We start from the raw sequence: 13,888 nt of genomic DNA, 5'->3' as shown, positions 1-13,888 counted from the left end.
TTCCGTGTCTGGAGATCCCCGCATGCATTAATCCTTTTACTTTCTAATCTTTACTTCTAAAAAAATAAAAAATAAATGGAAAATCTTCACCATGAGCAGAGGTTGTTGATTTCATTATCGCCACCAGTGGCGGTTCGTCCATAGAGGGCGCCGCCCCCTCTGGCTCTCGCCCGCCACTGAGTCTAATAACTTACATTCATGCATTGCATTGCATGAATGTATGTTGTTGTTGCCAGCTGCCGCTGTTCTATTCAGAGATGGCCGGAAATTGAGCGCCGGCCACCTGAATAACGGCAGCTGGTTGGCTGTGCGGAAGTGCCTATCAGAGCCCTCGGCTCCCGGATGTCTTATCCTCGGAACGTACGGGGGGTGCGTCCCTTGGATAAGGCTGACGGCCGTCTCAGCCAATCAGGTTCCCCGATTCTGGTTATCGGTAACCTGATTGGCTGAAGCGTCACCAAGGCGGGAGAGGACATCGAGGGACGTGGAAGGAGTAAGGTAAGTGCATTTTACAGGTCACAGTGGCATCAATGGGCACACTGGCATCAATGGGCACAGTGGCGACAAAGGGCACAGTGGCGACAAAGGGCACAGTGGCATGAAAGGGCACAGTGGCAACAATTAAAGGGCACAGTGACATGCACAGTGGCAACAATGGGCACAGTGGAGACAATTGGCACAGTGTCGATAATTGGCACAGTGGCGACAATTGAGGGGCACAGTGGCTGCGTTTGATGGCATGGCACAGTGGTGACAATTGATGGCACAGTGGCTGTGTTTGATGGCATGGCACAGTGGTGACAATTGATGGCACAGTGACTGCGTTTGATGGCATGGCACAGTGACTGCATTTGATGGCATGGCACAGTGACTGCGTTTGATGGCATGGCACAGTGACTGCGTTTGATGGCATGGCACAGTGGTGCGAATTGATGGCATAGTGACTGCATTTGATGGCATGGCACAGTGGTGATAATTGATGGCACAGTGGCTGCGTTTGAGGGCATGGCACAGTGGTGACAATTGATGGCACAGTGGCTGCATTGCATGGCACAGTGGTGAAAATTGATGGCACAGTGGCTGCATTTGAGGGCATGGCACAGTGGTGACAATTGATGGCACAGTGGCTGCATTGCATGGCACAGTGGTGATAATTGATGGCACAGTGGCTGCGTTTGAGGGCATGGCACAGTGGTGACAATTGATGGCACAGTGGCTGCATTGCATGGCACAGTGGTGATAATTGATGGCACAGTGGCTGCGTTTGAGGGCATGGCACAGTGGTGACAATTGAGAGCACAGTGGCTGCATTTGATGGGCACAGTGAGGCTGCAATTTTTTTCTTTTTCTTTTTTTTTCGTTTGCGCCCCCCCAAAAAGTTTGAGCACCAGCCGCCACTGATCGCCACACCTCAAAATAGAAGACGCAGGACAATGGCTTCTGTTACTACTCACATCAGAAAAAAAAGAACTGTTAAAAATAAAATGTTCATCTTACCTCATTGATCTGTTTCATGCGCCTCTCTTCTAGCTCCATTTTCGCCCGCAGGAAATTGGCGTGTTCAGAGCCATCGCGGGGCGACTCGAAGTAGATATCAACCCCATCGGTGGGTCGAGAGACTGCGAAGCAAGCAGATCGGGGAGGTTACTGGGGTGCACCATGGAGACCGGAAGGGTAGGCAAATTCAAGAGTGCTGAACCCATCATAAAGAGAGCTGTGGGCTGACCTTTAACCTCTGGCGCGAGGGTGGGAGCACTGCTGGTTGTTTCGTCCTCATATCCATTCCCCACAAAGTAGTCGTCCCACACCGCCGGGTGCTGGTCTGGAGAGGCCCCCGCTGTGTCCTCTCCTCCTTCATCGATGATGTCAACATTATCCTCTTCAATCTCCACCTCGTCCCTGTCAAAAAAAAAGCATTGATAGGATAAGTGGCATGCCAAGAAACGTGATGCAGAATGGCTGGCAAGAGGCGACAGTCCTGCATAGAAACACTAAGGGCTAGATTCAAGCCGTAAGTTTGTGCGGGCGTAGCGTATGTTATTTACGCTACGCTGCCGCAACCTACACGGGCAAGTGCAGTATTCACAAAGCACTTGCTCCGTAAGTTGCGGCGGCGTAGCGTAAATGGGGCCGGCGTAAGCGCGCCTAATTCAAATGAGTATGAGGGGGTGTGTTTATGTAAATGGGTGGTGACCCGACGCGATTGACGTTTTTCCCCGAACGGCGCATGCGCCGTCCGTGGAATTTCCCAGTGTGCATTGCTCCAAAGTACGCCGCAAGGACATCATTGGTTTCGACGTGAATGTAAATTACGTCCAGCCCTATTTGCGAACGACTTACGCAAACGACGTAAAAAAATGCAAAATTCGACGTCCATACTTAACATAGGATACGCCTCATAATAGCAGGAGCAACCTTACGCCGAAAAAAAATAAGCCTAACGTAAACGACGTAAAAAATAGCGCCGGGCGTACGTAAATTTGTGAATCGGTGTATCTAGGTCATTTGTATATTCTACGCTGAAAACGACGGAAGCGCCACCTAGCGGCCAGCGTAAATATGCACCCTAAGATACGACGGTGTAAGAGACTTTCGCCAGTCGGATCTTAGGCTAATGTCGGCGTATCTTGCTTTCTGAATACAGAAAGAAGATACGCCGGCGCAGCTTTGAATTTACGCGGCGTATCTATCGATACGCCGGCATAAATCAATGCTGAATCTAGCCCTAAGACAGCCCTGCTCCAAATGGCTGCAAGTTCTGAAAGGAAATGTTAATAAAGATCAGATTAAGGTAAAAAGAGAGCAGTAGCAATTCAATCATTCATTAGAATTTTAGCTGAGATTGGGGGATGGGGAGGGGGGGGGAGTGGGCATCTGCCCCAGGCGCTGTGTTGAGAGGGGGGGGGGGCACTCGTCCTGTTACCTATTGACAGAAGTGACTGCAGTGTCTCCTCTGTCAGAAGGAGTAGCAGCCAATAGCTGCTGCTGGAGGGAGGATTCGGCTGTCTCCTCCCTCCAGCCTGCACGGGGTGGAAAAGAGCCGGCGCTGAGACTGAGAACTGTTCTCAGTCTCAGCGCTGCACTGCTGAGGAAGGGGGGGGGGGGCGGTCTTTGTCCTTCTTCCTCTCTCCCCTGTCATGTGACTTGTCACATGAAAAGAGAGAGGAAGGAGACGTTGTGAGTACCGATTTCCCAGTGCAAGGGGTAAAAGGGGGGACAACAACTCAGGCGCATGGGGGCACCTGATGTAAAGGGGAGTGTATTGGGGACTCCTGATGTAAAAGGAGCACTAATGGGGACACTTGACGTAAAGCGGGACTCTACTGGGGACACCTGATGTAACGGGGACTCTACTGGGGACACCTGATGTAAAGGGGGACTGTATTGGGGACTCTTGATGTAACAGGGACTCTACTGGGGACACCTAATGCAACAGGGACTCTACTGGGGACACCTAATGTAAAAGGGGACTGTATTTGGGACTCCTGATGCAACAGGGACTCTACTGGGGAAACCTGATGTAAAGGGGACCCTATTGGGGACACCTGAGGTAAAAGGGGCACTAATGGGGACACTTGATGTAAAGCAGGACTCGACTGGGGACATCTGATGTAACGGGGACTCTACTGGGGACACCAGATGTAAAGTGGGAGCCTTTTGGGGACACCTGATGTAAAGGGGCACTAATGGGGACACTTGATGTAAAGCAGGACTCGACTGGGGACATCTGATGTAACGGGGACTCTACTGGGGACACCAGATGTAAAGCGGGACCCTATTGGGGACACCTGATGTAAAGGGGAACTGAACTGGGGACTCTATCTGGCAGGGGGGGGGGGGGCATTTCGCCATCTTCGCCCCGGGCACTGGATGACCTTGTCCTGGCACTGTCTGTGAGGGCCCATTACTCCAGCATATCAAGGTTGCTCTGAGCATACTGGACGAATGGAACAGGGCGGCCACAGGCACATAGTATGTGAGGTCATTAGGGACTGCTGATCAGGCGGGCTCTTGGGTTGAAGTTCGAGCCCTAAAAAAAAGTTTTGACTTGTTCCTGGCTTCGCCCATTGTTCCTCTTACCCCTTTTCCGAATCCTGCGGATCCAGCTCGGTGACAGGGTGGCTCCTTGTGGGTTCGATGGGCTGGGGATTGCGGTTCGGGCAGCACACGTACTCCACGCCGCGGAACCTCTCTGGGCGGCAGGGAAGCAGCATGCCATAGCTGTGAAGGTCAAGGTCCTCTGCGGCACAGGCCTTACAGGGGGGAAAAAAAAGTCTGTTAATTCAGTTTTGGATGAAGCCGTCATTTAATGGAGATGTGTGGCTGGCATTGCTCACCGTGCGAGCAGTTTCATGCCAGTGCTGGTAACTCTCACAGGTGTCCATCTGTTCGCGGTGAAGGAAGCGGCATTTATCGGGAACCAGAAGGGCGTCGCTGACGAATTCATTCACTGCAAAATAGACGGGGAAAAAAATGAGAATTGGGGATTCGATGAGCAACCAACATAGTTACACAAAACCCAACCACCTAACGGCTTTAGTCTTGGGAACTTTATTGGTGAGTTCCGTGCACTTATCCATTCTGTACGACTACTGTGCCCATTATTTGTGGTTCCCACCATCCCTGTGCTGAGTTCCTGGGTCTGTACACCTGCTGTGCCCATTATGAGGGTTCCCCCCATCCCTGTGCTGAATTCCCAGGTCTGTACATCTGTTGTGCCCACAATGAGGGGTTCCCACCATCCCTGTGCTGAGTTCCTGGGTCTGTACACCTGCTGTACCCATTATGAGGGGTTCCCACCATCCCTGTGCTGAGTTCCCGGGTCTGTACACCTGCTGTGCCCATTATGAGGGTTCCCCCCATCCCTGTGCTGAATTCCCAGGTCTGTACATCTGTTGTGCCCACAATGAGGGGTTCCCACCATCCCTGTGCTGAGTTCCCAGGTCTGTACACCTGCTGTGCCCCATTATGAGGGGTTCCCATCATCCCTGTGCTGAGTTCCCGGGTTTGTACACCCGCTGTGCCCATTATGAGGGGTTCCCACCATCCCTGTGCTGAGTTCCCAGGTCTGTACACCTGCTGTGCCCATTATGAGGGGTTCCCACCATCCCTGTGCTGAGTTCCCGGGTCTGTACACCCGCTGTGCCCATTATGAGGGGTTCCCACCATCCCTATGCTGAGTTCCTGGGTCTGCACACCTGCTGTACCCATTATGAGGGGTTCCCACCATCTCTGTGCCGAGTTCCCAGGTCTGTACACCTGCTGTGCAAATTATGAGGGGTTCCCGCCATTCCTGTGCTGAGTTTCCAGGTCTGTACACCTGCTGTGCCCATTATGAAGGGTTCCCACTATCCCTGTGCTGAGTTCCCGGGTCTGTACACCTGCTGTGCCCATTATGAAGGGTTCCCACTATCCCTGTGCTGAGTTCCCGGGTCTGTACACCCGCTGTGCCCATTATGAGGGGTTGCCGCCATCCCTGTGCTGAGTTCCTAGGTCTGTACACCTGCTGTGCCCATTATGAGGGGTTCCCACTATCCCTCTGCTGAGTTCCCGGGTCTGTGCACCTACTGTGCCCATTATAAGGGGTTCCCACCGTCACTACACTGACTTAGCTCACCAGGCACCTATGCTTTAACATAAGTAAGCCCAAAAAATAACATGAACAATAGATAGGCAGGGCAATGTCATTGTATCTCACCCAGGCAGAGGAACGGGACCACGATATGTAGGCGGCGCTTGCACTCCGGTTTCTGCTTCTGGCACCAGTTTGTCACTGTCACCGGCTGAGCTGCCTCTGTCACCCCCGTGATCTGCATCTCTGGATACATCTGAAGGAAGAAAGAACAGAGTAACAGGGCTTACTATGAGGGTGAAGATGGAGCGAAAGCTCCAGGGCCCATAGCATTCTGGGGGCCCAATCCCAACTGCCCCTCCCTGATATTTCCTGCCTACGGGTTCAATTAACAAGGCCAACACACCAGGGTGAGGATCCTTATTTATTGATACATTGTACACTATATGGCAAAAGGCTGAAGTTGACCATCACACTTCTTTGAGCTTGTTGGAAATCTCATTCTAAACCCATGGCCATCAATATGGAGTTGCCCCCTGTGTGTGGCTATACTCTCCTTCACTCTTCTGGGAAGGCTTTCCACCAGATTTCGTAGTGTCTTCAGGAAAACGTGCCCCCATTTGTGAGGTCAGGTACTGTGTGCGAAGACCTGGAAGTCTGGCTCAATATTGATGTTCCAATTCATCCCAAAAGGTAAGTAATAGTCTATACCAGTGATGGTGAACCTCGGCACCCCAGATGTTTTGGAACTACATTTCCCACGATGCTCAACTACACTGCAGAGTGCATGAGCATCATGGGAAATGTAGTTCCAAAACATCTGGGGTGCTAAAGTTCCCTGGATCCTTGGAGTGCCTTGTTGAGGAACAAGGTGACAGTTTCCTTGTTCTACAAAGGGAATACGGGGGTCTGGACTGGAAGTCGGACAAGTTGATAAGATGTTCCAGAATAGCAGAAATTAATGTCTCTTGAAATACATTAAAGTGGAGGTTCACCCTCAAAAAAAATTCTGACATCACATGGAGTCAAGCCATCCTACCGACAGAATGCCGGTGTTTTTTTTTTTTCTCAGCACATACCTCGTTATCACAATTTTCACCCCCCGGCAATCCCACGGGACTGGGCGTTCCCAAGCACTACCTGTGACTGACAGGCTTCCGAACGGCGCACACTGCGTGTCACAGGTTGCCGAAAAAACCCGAACGTCGGTGCGGCTCTATACGGCGCCTGCGCACCAACGTTCAGGTTCTGTCGGCAACCTGTGACACGCAGTATGCGCCGTTCGGAAGCCTGTCAATCACAGGCAGTGATTGGGAACGCCCAGTCCCACGGGATTGCCGTGGGGTGAAAATCGTGATAATGAGGTATGTGCTGAGAAAAAAAAACACCGGCATTCTGTCGGTAGGATGGCTCGACTCCATGTGATGTCAGAATTTTTTTTGAGGGTGAACCTCCACTTTAAGATGTTATTGGAACAAATTGTTGTCCCCTGAATCCTTGGACTGCCTTGGCGTGGAACACATAAAGTACGTTTCCTTGTTCTACAATAAAGGTGTCTGGAGGCAGGGCCGATCCTAGGGTCACAGGTGCCTGGGTGCAGAAATATTTCTGGCGCCCCCACATGTGCGTCGTTATTTTACTAACTCCTCCCCTTTACAAATGTTTCTATGGCAATGACTCAACCACAGAAATGCTCCCCCACAAAGTCTTCATGACCCTGGGATCCTTACATGATCTCTTAACAATAAACAAAATACAGGAAGAGAAGCAGAGAACTTTATTGGGATCTGGAGGGGGGTCTCTGTAATGGACACAGAGGAGGCTTCTGTTAGAGTGTCTGTTAGATGTTCGGTGCCCCCACCTCTGCAGGTGCCTGGGTGCAATGCACCCTGTGCACCCTGCCTAGGATCGGCCCTGTCTGGAGGTCAAAGGTGTTCCAAGATAGCAGGAATTAATGTCTCTTGTAATATATAAGACGTTATTGGAAGAAATTGTTGTTTCCTGGATCCTTGGACTGCCTTGATGTGGAACACAGATACAGTTAGTTTCCTTGTTCTACAATAAGGTATTTGGGGGTCTGGAGGTCGGCTAAGAAGAAAAAGTGTTCCAAGATAGCAGGAATGAATGTCTCTTGTAATATATAAGACGTTATTGGACGAAATTGTTGTTTCCTGGATCCTTGGAGTGCCTTGTTGAGGAACAACAACGGTGACCGTTTCCTTGTTCTACAAAGAGAATTCGAGGGCCTGGACTGGAAGTCAGTCAACTTAATAAGGAGTTCCAAAATAGCAGAAATTAATGTCTCTTGAAATACATTAAGATGTTAATGTTACAAATTATTGTCCCCTGAATCCTTGGATTGCCTTGGTGTGGAACGAATAAAGCAAGTTTCCTTGTTCTACAATAAGGTATTTGGGGGTCTGGAGGTCGGTCAAGATGAAAAGGTGTTCCAAGATAGCAGGAATGAATGTCTCTTGTAATATATAAGATGTTATTGGAAGAAATTGTTGTTTCCTGGATCCTTGGAGTGCCTTGTTGTGGAACAGGAAGGTGACAGTTACCTTGTCCTACAAAGGGAATTCGGGGGTCTGCACTGGAAGTTGGTCAAGTTGATAAGATGTTCCGAAATACCAGAAATGAATGTCTCTTGTAATAAATTAAGAGGTTACTGGAAGAAATTGTTGTCCCATGAATCCTTGGACTGCCTTGGTGTGGATCACAGATACAGTTAGTTTCCTTGTTCTACAATAAGGTATTTGGGGGTCTGGAGTTCAGTCAAGAAGAAAGTGTTCCAAATAGCACTATCTGTGGAACACAGATAGTTTTGGGGGTCTGGAGGTCAGTTAACCGCTTGCCAACCACCTAATGTACTAGTATGGTGGCAAAATGGTCTCCCTGCACTGGATCACGTACCTAGTACGTGATCCACACGCCCGGGCAGGGGGCACACGTGCCTGCCGGCCCAGCTGTGCTGTGAATATTTACAGCACAAGCTGATCTGTGGGTCTCGGCCAATGATTGGCTGACGTCACCCGCTGATCAGCTCAGTGATTTATGAACAGAGCTCTGTGATTGTAAACCTATTGGTGATATTCTTAGTGTTTTGTATGGTGCCCTGTAGGACAAGGTTCTTTCTTACCTGCCTGCAGTGCTGCAAAATCTCATCGTTATTTCCTGGACAGCTTGGCACGCCGCGGGGGTCCGACAACCACTCCCCTGTTGTCAGGTCCATGTGAAGAGGCACCCGCCCGCAAAACAGGGCCAGCTGGGGCTTCCATGCTGAGATGGACTGTGGGAAGGAGAAAAGGAGATGGGGTTAGCACATTAACACATAAAAAATATCCAACCTACGGTTGTGACCAAGCGTGGCGCGAGCTTCTACGCGTTTTTCGCGTGCATTCCCTTGTGTTGCGTGTAGGGCAGCCTATTCATTTTAATGGGTTGCCCTAAGTGCAAGAATGCTGCGTCACCATGAGGTTTGAGGTGCCATTAGCAATTACTGGCACCGCAACTTGTAGGTTAAAGGGCAGCGCGTTTCTGTGCGAGTGGAAGGGCAACGCGTTTCTGTGCGTGTCATGAAAGCCATTCCCGACTTACATAGATGTGAACCTAGTCCGACTATATAAGGCCGCAAGGTGGCTCTCATCTGCCTCTGTGACTGCCTCCCTGGCTCTGTGACTGCCGATCGCGGGCGCCTGGTGGACATCGCGGCTGCCAGGCACGCGCATCGGCACCTGTGCGACGCAGTGGCGCGTGGCCGGAGGCCATATATAGTCAGCCGCAAGGTGGCTCTCATCTGCCGTGAGGCCGTCTATATACGGCTTCGGGGCGCGCGCCCCCGCGTCACACAGGTGCCGATGTACGTGCCTGGTGGCCGCGATGTCCGCCAGGCACCCGCGATCGGCAGTCACAGAGCCAGGGACGTGGAGCTCTGTGTGTAAACACAGAGCTCCACGTCCTGTCAGGGAGAGAGGAGACCGATCTGTGTCCCTTGTACATAGGGACAACCATCGGTCACCTCCCCCAGTCAGTCCCCTGCCCCCACAGTAAGAATCACTCCCAGGGTACAAATGTAACCCCTTTGATGCCCCCTAGTGTTATCCCCTTCCCTGCCAGTCACATTTATACAGTAACCAGTGCATATTTATAGCACTGTTCGCTGTATAAATGTGAATGGTCCTAAAATGTGTCAAAAGTGTCCGATGTGTCCGCCGTAATATCGCAGTCGTGACAAAAAAAAAAAAAATCGCAGATCGCCGCCATTACTAGTAAAAAAACAATAATAAAAAAAAAGTAATAATTCTATCTCCTATTTTGTAGGCGTTATAATATTTGCGCAAACCAATCACTAAACGCTTATTGCGATTTTTTTTACCAAAAATATGTAGAAGAATACGTATCAGACATTTTAAAATGGGATATTTATTATAGCAAAAACTAAAAAATATTGGGGCAGATCCACGTAGATCGGCGCATCTTCCCGCCGGGGCGTAGCGTATCTAAAACAAGTTACGGCGGCGTAGTGTATTTTTTTTTCAAATCCACAAAGAATGCGCGCCGTAAGTTACGGCAGCATAGTGTAACTTAGGCGGCGTAAGGGTGCGGAATTCAAATGGATGTGATGGGGGCGTTTTATTGAAATACGTCGTGACCCGACGTAAACGTTTTTTTTTAACAGCGCATGCGCCGTCCGTGGGGGTATCCCAGTGCGCATGCTCAAAAATAAACCAGAACAAGCCAATGCTTCCGACGGTGACGTGATTCTACGCAAATCCCTATTCGCGAACGACTTACGCAAACGTAAAAAATTCAAAATTTGACGCGGGAACGACGGCCATACTTAACATTGAGTACGCCTCATAATAGCAGGGGAAACTACGCCGGAAAAAGCCAAACGCAAACGACGTAAAAAAATGCGCCGGCCGGACGTACGTACGTTCGTGGATCGCCGTAACTAGCTAATTTGCATACTCGACGCGGAATTCGACGGAAACGCCACCTAGCGGCCGGCGGAAAAATGCATCTACGATCCGACAGCGTACTAAGTTGTACGCCTGTCGGATCGATCCGAGATGCAGTCGTATCTTGTTTTGTAGATACAAAACAAAGATACGACGCGGGAAATTTAAAATTACGCGGCGTATCCATAGATACGCCGGCGTAATTCTTTTGTGGATCTGCCCCATTGTGTTTTTTTTTCAAAATTGTCGCTCTATTTTAATAGCGCAAAAAATAAAAACCGCAGAGGTGATCAAATACCACCAAAAGAAATCTCTATTTGTGGGAAAAAAAGGACGCCAATTTTGTTTGGGAGCCACGTCGCATGACCGCGCAATTGTCATTCAAAGCGTGACAGTCCCCTCCCCCTATGCTCCTCTGTCGTCGTCCCTGCTCCTCTGGTCCTCCCCCTGCTTCTTTGTTCCCCCCCAGGTGAGCACTGCGGGGAGGGAGAGACAGAGGAGCAGAGGGGGGCAGCAGTCCGCTGTCACTGAAGCCAGCCCACTGAGCCATTGGCCCACCGGGAAACTCCCTGTAGTCCCAATGGCCAGTCCATCCCTGGCTGCCCCTCCTGTCCCCCCCCCCCCCCCCCCCCCCGCTGGCTGAATGCCGTGCCTCTATGATATAAAAAAAGATTAAAATCCAGTGAAAGAAAGAGGAGGGGCAAGGGGAGGAGCCTGTACAACTTTGCAAGACTGAAGGGAAGGGGCGGAGGTCAGATTTAATAACGATTATAAACGCACACAAATTTTCATTTAAAGGCCCGACGGGGCGATGCGGCCGATGGACGCTCTGAGGGCTATTTATAATCGCTGACGGTCTGGACAGCGAGATGAAACGCATTGTTATGCATGCAGTGCAAACCAATCGATCGGCCCCCGTGCTCAGCAGACAGCGGGAATAAGAATTCTTCTACGTTTTGGCGTTCTCCCAAAAATATAACAAAAAAAAACGATTGGCTGATATAAAAAAAAAAAAAAAAAGTTTTGTTTTTCTTCCCGGGAAGGGAGCGACCATCGGAGGGGGGAGCCGACTGATAGCGATGACCTAGATAATTCTCCCCGCCGTCCTAGATTTTTGGCAGTAAACAAATGTTATCCAGGAGGAGAGGGATAAATTCCACGTTGCGTAACGGAACAGAAGCCCTTGCAAAAATTATGGTTTATCTGAATTCCCCTGGGGGGGGGGGGGGGGCCGACGCTGTGACCGACCGATTCTAAAGCAAAGCTCCTGGGGGCCACACTGGCCATCGAACAGGACGGCAGTGTGGCCGTACACTGTGAGCTTCTTAAAATGTGCATTAGAAGCTGCAGCAAGTCAGATAGAGCCCAGGGATGGACTGACCATTGGGACTACAGGGAGTTTCCCGGTGGGCCGATGGCTCAGTGGGCCGGCTTCAGTGACAGCTGCCTGGGAGTTTCTCACTTCTGCCTAATCTTGTCCCATAAGGGGGGGCACCAAACTGATTCTTTGCCCCGGGTGAAATAATGTCTAGCTTCCCCACTGGTACTGCCTATAAGAGTACCAGTACCAGCCGTTCTACTCTAATAAAGTAAAACGGCTAGTGAAGGGGGAGAGGGGGCTTGGGTGGCCGGGGGGGTGCGGGAGTTGTCCGGCCGATGTGGGAGAGACCTGTCAAAGTGGACCAGTCTGGATGAAGTCCAAGGCCAAATTTTTGTCCCAGTCCAGCCCTGATAGAGCCGTCCTCATTTTGTGGCTGTGGGACGTCCAGCATCATCTAGCCCCCTCCCCCTTTCCTCCTCAACCTGACGGTCCCTGATAGATGTAGTTGGACATCCTGCAGCTAATAAATGAGGTGGGGTTCTATCTGATTTGCTGCAGCTTTTGTGAGAAGCTCACAGTGTGCAGTGTTTCAGTCCAGGAGAGGACTCGGTACCATTGACGGCCAACCCCCCGGGTTGGGTCACAGGCACCTCCCCCCCATTCAGTCAGTCACCAGCCCCCATCTAAGTCGTGGGCAGCACTTCCTGCGGGTGGCGGATTCAACACTGCGTCTTCTTCTCCTCGGCTTGCCCTGCCTCTCCTTCCTCCTCGGCCGCCAATAGGATCACTTCTCCTCTCGGGCCAATCGGGTGACGGATCTCAGAGCCTGCTTCGTGGTTGGCCAGGAGGAGAATCAGGAAGACAATAGTGTCTTTTATTTTGCTATTGTCGCACAAATAGGTGGGCTTGGGGCACAGTGCTCTGCGCCCCGAGTCCACCCATTTTTGGAACCAATGAGAGCCTCAGATTTTAATCACGTGCTTATAAAAAAAAAATAACCCCCATTGGAATCCATGCGTCCGGCGCCCCTGCATGTAAATTAGGGGCCGAGCGCATGGATTAGGGGGGCAGTGCCCCTGCGCCCCGTATAGACGTACTGCTACTGGTGCAAGACTGAAGGGGAGGTCGGAGGGAGGATTCAGGGGTTCCCTGTAAAGGTGGACTATCAATAGGGACTATTCTAAAGGGATCTGAAGTCTTGAGTTATATCAGTTGACCATTTGGATACAATTAGTATTGATAGGAACCCTCATACGTCAATACTGCTACAAAATATCCCAAACGTCCTCGGCGTTCCTCGGTGCCGTGCGATTGGCGGCCGGGATTATTCCTCCAGTCCTGTTTAAGTCTCGGTCGTATACGAGGCCGCGCATTATAAAACGTTTGTAAAGGTTATTACACATCGCTGAGCTGTATTTATTGATTTATGGCTTGTTAGTTATTCACAAGGCTACAGAGACCACGTGAAATCCGAGGGCTCCGCATCCAGGCGAACGCCTTTTTTACGGGAGTCAAGCAATCCCACGCCGCCATCGATTGTGTTTAAATGAGGGCGACGCGGGATAGGTTCACGATGGGTCAAAGGGGCGGGGACTGCTGACACAAACAGGTGCGATATAGTATAAAATATTCTAGGATTGCTCAGGGACTTCAGTGCTGAAACCGGATGAGATGACTTGCCGTGGACTTAAGGAGGGGCCCCGCTCGGTTGGATCTTTATTGTCGATGTAAACCCGACTCTGTGTGTGTTATAAACTATTGTCATTATTACTCAAATAAAAGCCATGTTTTCATTATTATATCTCAGCACTGCGGATTGCCTGCAATCTCCTAGCAGCCACTTCTGTCTAGTCTATCACAGTGTCTTAAAGCATGTCTCTAACCTCCAAAAACTCCTCTATCATGCCTGCAGTCTCTGACAGTCTGCTGCTGCATGTCCATAGTCTCTGACCATCTCTTGTATCATGCCTGCAGTCTCTGACAGTCTGCTGCTGCATGTCCATAGTCTCTGACCATCTCTTGTATCATGCCTGC

The 13,888-nt window shown here is 50.5% G+C and overlaps 1 protein-coding gene across 2 annotated transcripts in view; it reads right to left on the bottom strand.

Moving 5' to 3' along the window:
- The window catches only part of APLP1 (amyloid beta precursor like protein 1), a 68,459-nt gene that overhangs the window by 22,371 nt on the left and 32,200 nt on the right, over positions 1-13,888 (bottom strand). For both annotated transcript variants that reach the window (XM_040327092.1, XM_040327093.1), the window contains exons 2-7: positions 8,712-8,861; positions 5,699-5,828; positions 4,338-4,450; positions 4,081-4,253; positions 1,727-1,899; positions 1,498-1,619 (exon numbers count right to left, since the gene is read on the bottom strand). In XM_040327092.1, coding sequence (XP_040183026.1) covers positions 1,498-1,619; positions 1,727-1,899; positions 4,081-4,253; positions 4,338-4,450; positions 5,699-5,828; positions 8,712-8,861 — 861 coding nt within the window. The remainder of the gene's footprint in view (positions 1-1,497; positions 1,620-1,726; positions 1,900-4,080; positions 4,254-4,337; positions 4,451-5,698; positions 5,829-8,711; positions 8,862-13,888) is intronic.

This window comes from Rana temporaria, chromosome 10, assembly GCF_905171775.1.
Source record: "Rana temporaria chromosome 10, aRanTem1.1, whole genome shotgun sequence".
NCBI lineage: Eukaryota > Metazoa > Chordata > Amphibia > Anura > Ranidae > Rana > Rana temporaria.
The sequence above is the reverse complement of the archived record's forward strand: the minus strand, read 5'-3'. Positions and strand labels throughout refer to the sequence as shown.